This window comes from Artibeus jamaicensis, unplaced genomic scaffold (genome assembly GCF_021234435.1).
Source record: "Artibeus jamaicensis isolate MK-2021 breed Jamaican fruit bat unplaced genomic scaffold, CSHL_Jam_final contig_414, whole genome shotgun sequence".
In the NCBI taxonomy this organism is placed as follows: domain Eukaryota; kingdom Metazoa; phylum Chordata; class Mammalia; order Chiroptera; family Phyllostomidae; genus Artibeus; species Artibeus jamaicensis.
In genome coordinates, this window is record NW_026521822.1 from 6,545,883 (window position 1) to 6,561,107 (window position 15,225).

At 37.9% G+C, this 15,225-nt stretch overlaps 1 protein-coding gene across 3 annotated transcripts in view; it reads left to right on the top strand.

The window, feature by feature from the left end:
- VWA8 (von Willebrand factor A domain containing 8) overlaps nt 1-15,225 on the top strand; it is a 459,390-nt gene that overhangs the window by 200,520 nt on the left and 243,645 nt on the right. For all 3 annotated transcript variants that reach the window (XM_053665428.1, XM_053665429.1, XM_053665427.1), the window contains one exon: nt 14,953-15,029. In XM_053665428.1, coding sequence (XP_053521403.1) covers nt 14,953-15,029 — 77 coding nt within the window. The remainder of the gene's footprint in view (nt 1-14,952; nt 15,030-15,225) is intronic.

The following is a 15,225-nucleotide window of genomic DNA, read 5'->3' on the forward strand; positions in this document are numbered from 1 at the left end:
AGTGATTTCAGTTCCTTTCAAACTTGTTTTCAAAAGCTAATGTCTATCTTGGCTGGTGTGGCTTAGTTTAGAGTGTTGTTTGGAGTGCTGAAAGGTTGCAGGTTCAATTCTCTGTCAGGGCACATACATAAGTGTGGGTTTGATCCCTGGTTGGGGAGCAAATGGAAGGTGGCCAATCAATATTCTTCACACTGATATTCCTCTCTCTTTCTCTCTCTCTCTCTCACTTTCTTTCTCTCTAAAAGCAATGAAAAAAATGTCCTTGAGTGAGGATTTTTTTAAAAAGCTAATGTTGGTGTTAACATCTCAGCAAAGATTATAGAATCTTTTTTCCTTATTTTCTTTATTGAGGTATAATTGACAAAATTATATTTAAAGTGTATAATGTGATGATTTGATATATTTATGCATTATTAATAATTATACATTGTGACAAGATTCCTCCCATCTAGTTAACACATCCATTACCTCACCTACTAACCTTTATTTTTGGTGGGAACTTTTAAGTCTCAATTATACAATACAGAGTTATCAATTATAATCACCATGGTAAACACTAGATCCTCAAGCATTTGTTCATCTGTTAGGTGAAAGTTTGTACCTACTTACCAACTTCTCCCTAATTTCCCTGTCTACCCTTCCCCCAGAAATCACTTTTCTACTCTGTTTCTAGGAGTTTGATTTTATTTACTTATTTTTTTAGATTCCACATATAAGTATTTATCTTTCTCTGACTGGCTTATTTCACTTACATAATACCCTCCAGGTTCATTATGGTTAGACTCGACTGCTTCCATTTGGTAAATGTGAGGGAGGATGATAGCACCTGTGATTAGCATGTACCGCACAGGGATGTACTTTGAGAAGGGCTGGTGTGGAGTTACGTGTTCTCTTTCCCTGTGCTTTTCTCCCTCTAGATTTCTTTTTCTGGAATGTGTACTTTTGCAGTCATGGTAACAACAGCTTTGAAAAAATAGTCTGCTTTTTTTTTTACTAGTGGTATTTCAGTATTTCTCTTTATATTTTATGCGTCTTCTCACCTTCACCCTTATTTCTATCTTGTGAAACAAATCAATTAAAAAGAAAAAGATAAGCAAGTAAAGGTGCAGCTGTTAGATAGGTTAAGGACTGTGGACTCAAATCTCATGGGGCAGTGTCACTAGTGTTTTCACTGACATGCAGAGTGACAGCCATCTGGGAAAGTGCCTGTTTTACTCACATGATTTGTTTTGAAAATAAGTAAACCATTTAAAACAGGTTATTTGGCTCCTTTCTTTTTCTTTCTTTCTTTTTTTAGGTTTATAGTTCTTTTATTTTATCTATTTTTTTATCTGGTTCCTTCTCTTTGTCTTTTTAATAAAAACAGTTTATGACAGATACTCAAAAAAAAAAAGAAAAAAACACCACCACACAACTCAATTTGAAGTGAGGCTTTGGGAATTAAATATTAATTAAATATTTGGGAATTAAATATTAAATATTAAATAAGAGAAACCAGAAGTGGATTAGTGTAATTATACAATACAGTCAGTGTTAATGAGTGCTCCTAAAACATACTGTCTGTAGATAGATGCAGTCTACCCAGCCTTCTGGTGGCAAAGTAAAACTGGCTGAAGTCCATGAACAAAAAGCTTCAATAGTGGAAGTAAAAAGGTTTTGAAAGATTGCTGTTACCAGTGGCAGTTTTTTACGTGAATAAATTAAAAAGACTCAGAAAGTATGCTGATTTTGAGAAAACTCAAGGTTTATCATCTTTATTAGGTCCAATTCTACCTTTTCTATCCATAGAATGTCTTTTCTATCAAGGTTAGCAAAGATTTCACAACTATTCTATTGTGAACTTAAAATCAGTTCTATAAACATCACCTTTGGCAAAATAAAGTAACTCACATATTCTTTTGGTGCAATGACATCAATTTTGGGGGCAGTTTTATAACTTTATTCAACTGTCAGCAGTTAGTTCTCTTCCACATTAACTGTTTGTAGATTTTCAAAAATGGTGACAGGCACATAGGTAACCAAGGTACAGTACTTGATTGGTGAATGTTCATCCTCATTACCTTTTTCTGGACAACTACACCCAGACACAGTGTGGGACACTCTTTGTTCCTTGGGACCAGACAGCTTTCTTAAGCCTGGCGTCAATGTGTACATTTGAACTTCCCCTCTCCTTCATGGGAAATTTCCCAATCTCTTTGAGTGCCTGAGGGAAAGCCTTCTTAAAACGTACTCTGTTCCATCCATGTTGTTGCAAAGGGTAGTAGCTCCTTCTTTCTCTCTGCAGCATAGAATTCCATTGTGTATATGTACCACAATTTTTGGATCCATTCATTTACTGATGGGCACCTAGGTTGCTTCCAACTCTTGGCTATTGTAAATTGTGCTGCTATGAACATTGTGGTGCATAGGTTCTTTGATATTGATGTTTTAGGATTCTTAGGATGTAATCCTAGCAGTGGAATTGCTGGGTCAAAAGGCAGGTCGATTTTTATTTTTCTGAGAAAAATCCATACTGTTTTCCATAATGGTTGTACCAGTCTGCACTCCCACCAACAGTGAACTAAGGACCCCGTTTCCCCACAACCCCTCCAACATTTGTTGTTTGTTGCTTTGTTTATGATAGCCATCCTGACTGGTGTAAAGTGGTATCTCATTGTGGTTTTAATTTGCATCTCTCTGATAGCTAATGATATTGAGCATCTCTTCATGTGTCTCTGAATGTTCTGTATGTCCTCCTTGGAGAAGTGTTTGTTCAAGTCCTTTTCCCATTTTCTAATTGGGTTGGGTGTCTTCTTAGAGTGGAGTCGTGTAAGTTCTTTGTATATTTTAGAGATTAAACCTTTGTCTGAGGTATCATTGGCAAATATGTTTTCCCATACAGTTGGTTGTCTTGCTAATTTAATACTGTTTTCTTTAGCCATGCAGAAGCTTTTTATTTTGATGAGATCCCATTTGTTTATTCTTTCCTTTACATTCCTTGCTCTAGGGGACATATCAGTAAAGAAGTTGCTGCGTGAAATATCTGAGATTTTCTTGCCAATGTTCTCCTCTAGGACTTTAATGGTGTTATGACTTACATTTAAGTCTTTTATCCACCTTGAATTTATTTTGGTGTATGGTGTAAGTCTGTGCTCAAAATAGGCCAGGTGCTGAAAGACAAATACCATATGATCTCACCTTTAACAGGAAGCTAAACAACAAAACAAACAAGTAAGCAGAAAAAAAACCCCCAAAAAAACAAAGACACTGAAATAGAGAACAAGGGGATAGTGACCAGAGGGGAGAAGGAAGGGAAGTTAAGGGGAAAAAGGGGGAGGGATTTGGAGGAACAAATAGGAAGGACACAGGGACGAGAACTAAGGTGGGGGGAGGAAATGGGAGGGAGGTGGGGAGCAAGGGGCAGGGGAGGCTGGGATGGGAAAAATAGACAAAAAACTGTACTTGAAAAATAACTAAATAAAATTGAAAAAAAAAACAACAAAAAAAAACGTACTCTGTGGGTGCACCTGTGAATGTTGATGGTGTGTTCTCTGCTCACTACCTTGTTGATGGCAGAACAGCCCTTCTTGCCATTCTTCTTATTGGGACCCATTATGCTGGGCCCAAGATGGAATGAAACCAAAACTGATTTTTTTTTTATCCTTTTAATTTTCTGTGTGGGATTTTAGGGCAAAGTTCATCTCCTTTCCAGTAAATGAGGCAGAATTACTGCCTGTCACTCAAAAGGATAAGGTTTCTGGAAATTACATATTTGATGGTCCCCTAGTACATAACGTTGCATATTGTAAAACCACTTTTCTATGCTGTTACATGCAGAACTTTCCACTTACTACAGTTATGACGTGACATGTACCTTCATGCAATTAGAAGTTTCATACTGGCTTTTAAAAAATTCATAGCATGACTTTCTATTTATTTCAACTTTACTAACAGAGTAAAATGAGAAATGTCTATTTTTTTTCCAGTCAGTGGTACTTTTTCTGTCCCAACTGTACTCAGGAATGATCTTCCTTTCTTCCCATATCTTATTTCCTTTTGGTTTGTACAGCTATATTCTATTCGATATACAAAATACTTACTGTGAATATTTTGGGTTATAGAATCAACCTATGGTAGTATTTTTTGTTGTTGTTTAAAAATTCCATAAGAAAAACCTGTTTTTGTATAGGAATACTTGAGTTTTGAGCACAGTTGCATTTTATCATAAATTTGAAGGGAAAAATATTTTCTCAATGTAGTGTTCTAAAGTGCTAAGGTACTCCTTAAATAAGAATTTTTTTTCATTTATAGTATTTTATTTTAAGAAATGAAAATTTAATCATCTAGAAAGTGATTTTTCCTAGTTTCTGACATTATACCAAATTTCAAAGCAAGTCATCAAAATGTAATTTATATGTAATTTATATGTAACGAGGCACAATTAGTACTTCACAGTCACTTATATGTGAATGTAGTCCAGTTATATGCCAGGTTCGTTAACTTCTTTAAAAAAATTAAGCTAGCCTTTTTACCAGTTTATCAAATAATAGTACTTGGTGAAATTATCTGTAAGCACTTGAAGTCTATAGACCGTATATGTTACCTTTACCAAAATTCTAATATATTATGACTTCCTTATCAAATAAAAAGTTAGCCCTGTCTGTCTGTCATATAGTGCGCCCTCTCTGTCTCTGACTGTCATGTGCCTCATGTTTTTACAGTGCTAATTCTTTAGGTACTCCTTTTATTTCCATGGTAATATCTGATCAGCAGTGAGATAAATCTTAGAAAGCATCTCTTAATTTTATTTTCTTGCTAAAAGCTGAAAGTGGTTCCCTCTTGCCTATCAGATAAAATCTATTACATAGGGAGACATTCAGAATGACCTTTGACCTGGCTACAAACTACTCTTGTAATTCTAGTTCTTCCAAATTAGAGTTTCTTACCCTCCCTGGTATACCATGTGTTTTTGTTCCTTTGGCTGTTTTTCATACAGAGCTCCTTGCCCTCATCTTTGTCTGTGAGAATTCTGCCAGTATTCAACAGCTCAGATGTTTTTTCTCTCTGAAGTGTTTTTAGTAACCCCCCAAAAATCTCGCCTTTGTCTGAATTTTTACAGTATATTATTATGATTTTGATTCAGTTTTCTTTTATAGTTCCAATGAAATTTTTATTTCTTATATAATTGAATTGTTTCTGGCTTTTAAAAAAGCCAGACTGGAATTCTGACTTGGAATACTTCTTCTCAGCCCCTTCTTGCCTATAAGGTCTCTTTTGAGAAATCAGCTGACAGTCTGATGGGAACTCCTTTGTAGGTGACTGTCCCCTTATCTCTTGCTGCTTCTAGAATTCTCTCCTTCATTTTCATCTTGGCTAATGTAATGATGATGTGCCTTGGTGTGTTCCTTCTTGGGTCCAACTTCTCTGGGACTCTCTGAGCTTCCTGGATTTTCTGAAAGTCTATTTCCTTTGTCAGATTGGGAAAGTTCTCCTTTATGATTTGTTCAAATGAGTTTTCCACTCGTGGCTGTTCCTCTTCCCCTTCTGATACCCCTATAATTTGGATATTGGAACATTTAAAGATGTCCTGGAGGTTCCTAAGCCTCTCTTCATTTTTTTGAATTCTTGTTTCTTCATTCTTTTCTGTTTGGTCTTTTTTTTTTCCTGGTCCACTCCATTGATTTGAGTCCCAGTTTCCTTTCCACCACTATTGTTTTCCTGTGCATTTCCCTTCATTTCACTTAGTTTATCCTTCATTTTCCATCAAATCTGTGACTTAAATCAACCAGTTCTGTGAGCATCCTGATCACCAGTGTTTTGAACTGTGCATCTGAAAGTTTGGCTATCTCTAGATCACTTAGAATTATTGGCTCTGGGGCTTTGAGCTGTTCTTGAGCCATAATGTTTTGGTCTGTTCGTGCCTGTTAGGTATGAGGAGCGGAGCCTTCGGTGTTCACCAGGGCAGGGCCACCCAGGTTGCTTGGTTGTTAAGCCATATGTGAGGGCAGGGTCAGAGAGGGGCAATGGCGTTTGTTTTGTTCTCTCTCAGATTTCTGTCCCCTCTGCCACTTCCCACAAGCAAATTGGGCCCTTCTGGTGCTGGTTCCTGGGTGTGTGGGCTTGTGTACCTTCCAGAACCCTGTGGGTCTCTCCAACAAGCTGTCCCGGCATCTCGACCCTGAAAGCCTTTCCAGTTGGTACTTTCAGGCTCTAATTCCCATCGCTGGGGCCCTGGCCTGAGTGGTCTTTCTCACTGTTCGCTCCTTCGCTTGGTTTATCTGTGCTCAAATATGTGACCATGGTCAGCCAGCCACCATGTGCAGTCACTGGGTTCACCCATTGCCACCCCATGCCTGGGATTCGCCAACCACTGCTTGCACTCCTGGGTCTGTCTGGCTGATCTTTCCTGCCCCACCCGGCTTCACCGCTGACTCCACCCCTCTTACCGGCCTGGCTGAGTGGTTCGTTGTTGTCGGACTTCCATACAGTTCAATTTTCTGTGCTTTGGCTGTTTTTGTTGCTAAAACTTTGTTGTCTTTAAAGTTGGTTGTGCGAGGAGGCACAGTGTTTCCACCTACACCTTCATCTTGGCTGGAATCCAATGTCCTTTTCTGATCATCTCATTTAGTGCTACAACATCCCTTTGAGATAAATATTTTAATTTTTCACATTTTACAAATAAGCAGACTGAAACTCAAAAAAGTTAAAATATTTGCTTGAGATTACATACCTATTTAATGACAAATTTAGGACTTAGACCTTTAAAGCTCATGCGTTTTTTTTTTGTTTTGTTTTGGTTTTTTTTGTTCATCAGATCAGGCTAATTCTTATACTAGTAATAACAGCAAGAACAATGATAACGTATAATAGGTAACTTATGTGAAGTGCTTTACATGCAGAGTACAGAGCATTTAAAAATTTTTATTACAAAACATTTTAAGTATATTCTACAAAAAGTAGAGTATGTCATAAACTCCCTTGTACCCATCACTGAGCTTTAAGAATTATCAACATTTTGTCCATCTTATTTTATCTATCCCCTCAGCACTTTTAAAATATCTTTTACATAATGCATTTTTATTTTAAATATCTCAGAGTATATAGCTAATATAACCATAATTCTATTATTATACCTAACAATCAGCATCCAATCAAAATTTGATGATTCCATCTAATTGATGTGCCTCTCAGGTCCCTTTTTGTTGTTGTTTGTTAAATTATGTTATTGCTTAATTACAGTTGTCTGCATTTGCCCCCATCAGTCTCCCCCCACCCCAACCAAACCCACCTCCCTCCCTTGCTTCTAACCCCCCTTGGTTTTGTCCATGTGTTCTTTAATACTTGTTCCTGAAAACTCTTCCCCCCATTATTCCTTACACCTCCCCTCTAGTTACTGTCAGATTATTCTTAATTTCAAAGTCTCTGGTTATATTTTGCTTGCTTTTTTTCTTTTGTTGATTAGGTTCCAGTTGAAGGTGAGATCATATTGTATTTGTCCCTCACCACCTGGCTTATTCCACTTAGCATAATATTCTCCAGATCCATCCATGCTGTCCCAAAAGGGTAGGAGCTCTGTCATTCTCTCTGCTGTATAGTATTCCATTGTGTAAATGTACCATAGTTTTCTGATCCGTTCTTTTCCTGATGGCCACTTAGGTTGCTTCCAGCACTTGGCTATTGGAAATTGTGCTGCTATGAACACTGGGGTGCATAGGTTCTTATGGATTTGTGTTTCCTGGCTCTTAGGATATAATCCCAGTAGTGAAATTGCTGGGTCAAAAGGCAGTTCCATTTTTAGTTTTCTGAGGAAATTCCATACTGTTTTCCACAGTGGCTGCACCAGTGTGCTTTCCTACCAATAGTGCACTAGGGTTCCCTTTTCTCCACATCCTGTGCTATACTTATTTGTTGATCTGTTCATGATGACCATTCTGACCTGTGTGAAGTGGTATCTCATCGTGGTTTTAATTTGTATCTCTCTGATGGCTAATGATATTGAGCATCCTTTCATATTTCTCTGGGTCCTCTGTATGTCCTCCTTGGAAAAGTGTTTGATCAAGTCTTTTGCCCATTTTTTAAATATATTTTATCGATTATGCCATTACAGTTGTCTCGTTTCCCCCCTTCATTCTCCTCCACCCAGCACACCTCCTCCCACCCACATTCCAATTCTTTAGTTTGTGCCCATGTGTCATAAAATCTTTAGCTTCTACATTTCCCACACTACTATTGCCCTCCCCCTCTTTATTTTCTCCCCGCTGTCTATGCTACTTATTCTCTGTACCTTCTCCCACCTCTCCTTTTACCACTCCCCTGTTGCTAACCCTCCATGTATTTCCATTTCTGTGGCTCCTCTCTTGATCTAGCTATCTACTTAGTTTGCTTTTGTTTTAGGCTTGGTTGTTGACAGTTGTGAGTTTTTTGTCATTTGACTATTCATAATTTTCATCTTTTTCTTAGATAAGTCCCTTTAACATTTTATATAAGGGCTTGGTGATAATGAACGCGTCAAAGTTGACTTTATCTGAGAAGCACTTTATCTGCCCTTCTATTCTAAATGAAAGCTTTGCTGGATAGAGCAATCTTGGATGTAGGTCCTTGACTTTCAAGACTTGGAATACTTCTTCCCAGTGCTATCTCTTGGTTGCTTAAAAATATTGGCTCAGGGGCTTTGATTTGTTCTTGTCTTTGAGCCATAAAGTTTTGGTCTGGTTGCGCCTGTTATGTGTGACGGGTGGAGCCTTAGGTGTTCCCCAGGGCGGGGCAACCCACGTCTCTGTGTTGTGACACTGTGTGTGGAGGCAGGGCCAAAGAGGGAACAGTGGTGCTTCCTGTGCTCTCTCTTGAATTTCAGTCCTCTCTGCCACTTCCCACAGGCAAATTGGGCCCTTCTGGTTCTGGTTCCCTGGTTGGTGGGCTTGTGTACCCTTCAGGACCCTGTGGGTCTCTCCAACAAACTCTCCTGTGAGGCGGGAGTTTCTCCTGGCAAGTCAGCCTCTGCAAGTTTTTTCAATTGGTGCTTTTTAGGCTTTATTTCCTGGCACTGGGGCCCCGGGTTGTACAGTCTGTCTCACTGCCCATTTTTTGCCTGGTTTATCTGCCCGCAAGTGTGTGTCTGCGGTCAGCCAACTGCCTTGCATGCCTCACTGTGTCTGCTCATTGCCTCCTCAAGCCCGGGTTTGCCGTGATCCCTCTCCATTGGCTGCCAACTTCGCCCGTCTTACCGGTCTGGATGAATGGTTGTCGGACATCCATACAGTTCAATTTTCTGTCTGTTCTAGTTGTGTTTTTGTTTCTAAATCTTTGTTGTCCTGAAATTTGGTTGCGCGAGGAGGCACAGTGTTTCCACCTACACTTCCATCTTGGTGGAACTGCCCATTTTTCAATTGGGTTGTTTGTCTTCTTAGAGTGGGGTCATGTGAGTTCTTTATATATTTTGGAGATCAAACCCTTGTCCAAATTATCATTGGCAAATATGTTTTCCCATATAGTTGGTTGTTATTTCATTTTAATGCTGTTTTCTTTAGCCATACAGTAGCTTTTTAATTTGTTGAGGTCCCATTTGTTTATTCTTTCCTTTGTGTCCCTTGCTTTAGGGGACATATCAATGAAGATATTGCTGTATGGGATGTCTGAGATTTTTCTGCCTATGTTTTCCTCAAGGACTTTTATGGTGTCACAACTTATATTTAAGTCTTTCATCTACCTTGAATTTATTTTTGTGTGTAGTGTAAGTTTATGACCAAGTCCCTTTGAAAGAGAAAGCATATGCTCTCCTGTTCTTTTTACCCAGAGAGATATTGGCCAGTTTTCACGAAGATGAACATTTTATTCAGAATTGCACCAGTATTGATAAACTTCAGATGGGGAAATAATTTCTAAAGTAAATTTCAGTAAACCACTTTAGGTTCTTGATTAATTTACACAATGTTAATTTTTTCCATGCTAGAAATACCTGCTTTATTTTCTAATTTTCATAGCCTTTGATTTTGAAATCTTTTATATACTGGGAAAATCAATAAACATAGATTTTGTGTCAACTAAGCAGGACTCTATGCATGTTGTTAGTATATAATTCTATATAATATTACTGTGTAATTCCATGTAATTCTTTGTATCTTATTTCATTTATTAAGAGGCTTATTATAACCAGGAGCTTAGTTTTTCTCCTGGTACAGCTTAGTAAATATTTGTTGAATTATTTAATACTGAAATACTGCGAATTTTTTATTGCCAAAATTAAAGAATATATGAATTTTGCTAATTAATGATTTGAACTGAGCCCTGGAAGATTGTACAACATCAGACCATGTTGCTATGCCAGCATAATTGTCTAGTATCAATGGAGGGTCTGAACAGTTTGTTCAGAAATTTTCATGCTTTTGTTTCCATCTGGTAGTGGCAGCACATAATTTGATAACTAAATGTGCTGTACTTCTAGTAGCTCCAGCAGACTGGGAATCCCAAGGCTATGAAATACTTGGTTTCATCAAATAAAATGACACTCATTATTATATTGTATTATATATCATATCCTATCATATCACATTATATTTATTATATTATTTTGTGTCCCTTCTCAAACCCCTTGCTTAGTGAATTTTCTTGAATTACAATCTCGAAATTCTTTGCCATTCTGCCAGTGATAGGAACATGAATAGAGGGACAGTCCTGGCAGCAAGGAGTGTGTCTTCTTGCCAAGGCACTTAACATATAACTAGAATACAGTGTGGTGAGTGCTGTAAGGGACAGTGATTTATGTTCCCAAAGTGGGAACCATTCTGGTCCTCAGATTTAAAGGAGAGAACACAAGGCGAGAGTCAAGCTAAGCTTCAGAGAAGCCAGGACCCTGCATCAGAACAGTAAGGGGTGAGTGGGAAATGGCAGATAGATGGGGAAGGATGAGCTATTCTAGCCAGAACAGACAAGGAGAGTAAAGATGTAGAAGTACAAAGGTCCTGGAGACAGTTGGCTGAATAGAAATGTGTTTGAATGGACTTGCAATGGGCTGACATAGCAAGCTTGCAAGTGTATATACTTTGGTGGGGATCCTTCAACTTTTAAGTCCCAATACTTAATTCCATTCCTAGATTCACTTTCCATTCCTCTTTAGCCCCTTTCTCTTATTCTACTCCTGCACCTTCTCCCACTTGACAGCGTGTGGATAGTTTTCTAGGTTATGTATTTTCTTCTTGTCCAGGAATACTAACCCATAAGCCCTTTGCTTCTAAAGGCTTTTACTGCTAATCTCTCTGAAGAAACAGAGTAATGAAAATAGTAAGCCTGAAGCCATTAAGAGTCCCAGATTTCAAAATTCTTCAATTCATGGTTCCTAATCTTTTCTCTCACAGGACCTGGAAACATGTTTACTTCCTTGTCCTCTGTGACTCCTTTCTATGTGGGCTTAATATATTCCCTGTTTCTCCTAGCCTTTCAGTGTAAAGGCCATCTGCCTGCTGCCTTTGTGATGGTCCTTCTTCCCAATGCATTGTCGTGAGCAACACAGTTGGACACAGCAGTAATTGATGGCATGCTCATGAGACAGTTTCTAGCTTTTAAGATCTCTCATTCTACAGGTTTCTTCTCCCTTTTAATTTTTCTCTCACTAAATATTATCTTCATTAAGAGTTCATAATGATGTAAAAGCTATTTCATGCTAACTTTTACTAAGGGATACAAATTTTATGTACAGAATAATGACTAGTAAGTATAGATAAATATTCACAGTAACAAAATAAAAGTGGTAGCAGATTCATTTTAGCAGTTGCACTTTGGAAAGTGCATTTCCCTATAAATTTCCCAGAGAGAAAAATGACCATATATAGCTTTTATAATGGAAAGAGAAGATACCACTTCTGTATTTATTCAGTTAAAGTAATCCTGAGGATTCTCTGTTTTAGGTGAGAACTGTGGTTGGAAAGAGCAGATGCTCTAACTTTCATTTGCTCAGGATATTTACAGAAATTCCTTCCTAGGTTATGCTTTTAGCATTCCCTTGAAGGAACTATCAGAGCTTTAAAAATGAAGTCAAAAGTGACCTGATGAGGTCTGTGTTTTAGAAAAATAACATAACAAATTGTGCACTGGCCTCTTGTTGAGTTTGGAGGCAGGAGACCAAATAGAGCCCTTTCTAGGAGTTTGAGCAAGATAATGTGCTGCCCTTGAGTAGTGACAGTGAATTGAAGGGCAAGGAACAAATAGGGGAAGCAGGCACTTCAAAGTGAACATGTGTAAAATTAAACTGCCTTTTTGAAAACTAGACTTCTCTCCCCCACCCAGCAAATTCATTTCTTCTCCCCTATTTCACATGTCAGTAAATGGTACCATCTTCCATCCTGCTTCACAAGACTGACACTTTTATTTCTCTATCACCTCACCTCCAGATCCAGCCTGTCATCAGGTATGGGCTGAGTCAAGGATGTATGCATACAATGGGTCTTAATTGCCTGCTACTATCTTCATATCTCTGTTTTATTTATTAAGTAGTTTGTCATCATTCCAGTCCTTTTAATCTCTCTGGTGTCTGTCAACTTGTGGCATATTTAATCAGCCAAGTAGAAGAGAGAGATTCTACACCTGATAGAACCTACATCACACAAGTTAACAGTTGTTTATTTATACCTGTGGCTTATCTTCTGTGCCTCAACGTTATATATCTTGCCTCCCTTTGAGAATTGTGAGAGATACATTGTCATATGCTGTTTGAGAATTTATCTTAGAGGGACTGTCACAGTGTTAGGACAAAGATAATAATAAATACCAATTCAGTTTTTGATGCTTGACAGGGGTGTCAAACTCTTTCACTGGGGGCCACATCAACCTTGCGGTTGCCTTCAAAGGGCCAAATGTAATTTTGGGACTGTATAAATGTAACTACTCCTTAACAGTTAATTGAGAGCTTAGTGCCACCAGGTAGAAACAAGGTGCTGGGCTGGATAGAACAAGGTGGAGGGCTGGATTTGGCCCTTGGGCCTTGTATTTGCCACCTGTGTTGTAGAATGTTGAGTAGAAATACCAATAATAATGGGTGCTTCCCTTTACTGGGCTTGTGCTGTTGCTACCATGCTTTTCCCTTGTCTGCCTAGTTATTTTTATTGGATGGATTCCTAGAAGTGGGGAAAGAGATAACTCAAGGCCAAAGTTACCTAAACCAATTACAAATTGAAAGAAATATAATCCATAATGTTGTGACTAAAATCACGAGCATCAGAATGGCACAGACCTGTAGCTGAACAGAGGTTCCACTGTGATTAGCTGTGCAGCCACGAGCATGTAGCTTAACTGTTTTGAGTTTTGGTTTCTTGATTTATGAGGTTTGAATAACCATAATATCAATCTCATGGAACTGTTATGATTTAATCAAATAACATGTGGAAGTATTTAACATAGAGTGTGGCACAGTGTAAAAAAAAAATCAAATGTGTTTTTTATTGTTGTCACTATATAACTCAGTGCTTTTTTTATCCACTCCTATTCTTCCCACACAAATCACTTGTTAAAATATTTACAGCCCATCTCTAAGTGACATTTATTTATTTATTTATTTATTTATTATTTTTTAAACTAAATTTATTGGGATGACATTGGTTAATAAGATTGTATAGGTTTCAAGTGTACAATTCTATGATACATCATCTGTATATTGCATTTGTGCCTACTACCCAAAGTCAAATCTGCTTTCATCACCATATAGTAGACCCCTTTTTTCTTAAAATTGGCAAATAACATGGAAGTTAATTCCATTTTTTTTAAAGATTTTATTTATTTATCTTTAGAGAGGAAGGTAAGGAGAGAGGGAGAGAAACATCAATGTATGGTTGCCTTTCATGCGTCCCCTGCTGGGAACTGGCCTGCAGGGAACCAGCCTGCAACCCAGGCATGTGCCCTGACTGGGAATCGAACCGTGACTGTCTGGTTTGCAGGCCCATGCTCAATCCACTGAGCTACACCAGCAAGGGCTGAATTCCATTTTTAATAGTCTTCTACAAAGAACAGCAACTCAGCATTAATAGGTGGTGAGTAAATGAGGGCATTTGTAGGAAGAACACATATAGTTGAGACTTGGTGTATTGCAGCCTGTGAAGGTTGGTCCACTGGTCCACTCTACATTTGGGGAGACAAAAGAAAATGTGCAGAGGCATGGGGATGCTCGACATGCCTTTATTCACAGGTGGGCAAGCCACACACTCTGCAAGGTGCATGTCTCTCTAGTGAGAAGACCCTGCTGGCTTAAGTACTAGAGGCAAACAAAGCCACTTCAAGACAGAAAATTATATAACATAGTATAATTCTGTGCATGTGAGCCCACTCCATGTTATAGGAAGTTTATTGGACCCAGTCTCAAGGCTATGAGAACATTGCTTATCAGGCCCATTTAAGGTTATGGGAAAGTGCTTCTCTTAGCTACTCAGACACCTAGGTGAGGAAGCCAGACTGCCACCAGTTACCCTACTCTTGGTAATAAACTCTGGTTACACTGTTTGGTTTCCAAAGTTTTAAAGAACTAGAAAGTGGGATAAAAGGAGAAGTGACTGTTTGATTCAAACGAAGAAGTACAGTATTACCTTTTTCTGCAACTGAAAATCATTTTTTGAAGAACTCATTAGAGAAATGATTGTTTTTACACTTACTTGATCACCTTCAATGCCATTCTTTTAATCTGAAATAGTTAATCTTCTGCTATAATGTTGATGTTTCAGTGTAAAATTGTAGAAAAGAAAAAACAAGATGTAGAAGGCTAAAATTATATGTATTTTTAATAAGAAGAATTTAGATCTTAGTGTACTTAGAAGTAAATTTAAAAAACCCTATGTCATGGAAGTTGTACTCTGTATGTTTATTAGCTTGGTTTTTATTAACGATAGCTAAAACAGCATAACTCTGAGGAAGTAGTCTTGGTTAAATTGTTTTTCTTGTTTGTTTTACCTCCAGACAACAATTTCATTTTGTTTAATGCTTACTGTGTAATTTCAGGGTGTAGGAAAAAACAAGATTGTTGACAGATTTCTTCACCTGCTCAATAGACCCCGAGAATATATCCAACTGCATAGGTAAGAAGAAAGACCCCCAGCATCTTAAGATCTGGCTTAATCTTTTATTTTTACCTCAGTACAATTTAAAAATACTTTTCTAAAGGCCCACTTTATAAACCAGTTTCATTTCTGTTCCTCCTGCTCTTATCTCTCATCTCTTTAAAAGGTAATACAATCATGCAAAATTGATTTTTAAAGTGACTAATTCTTTATA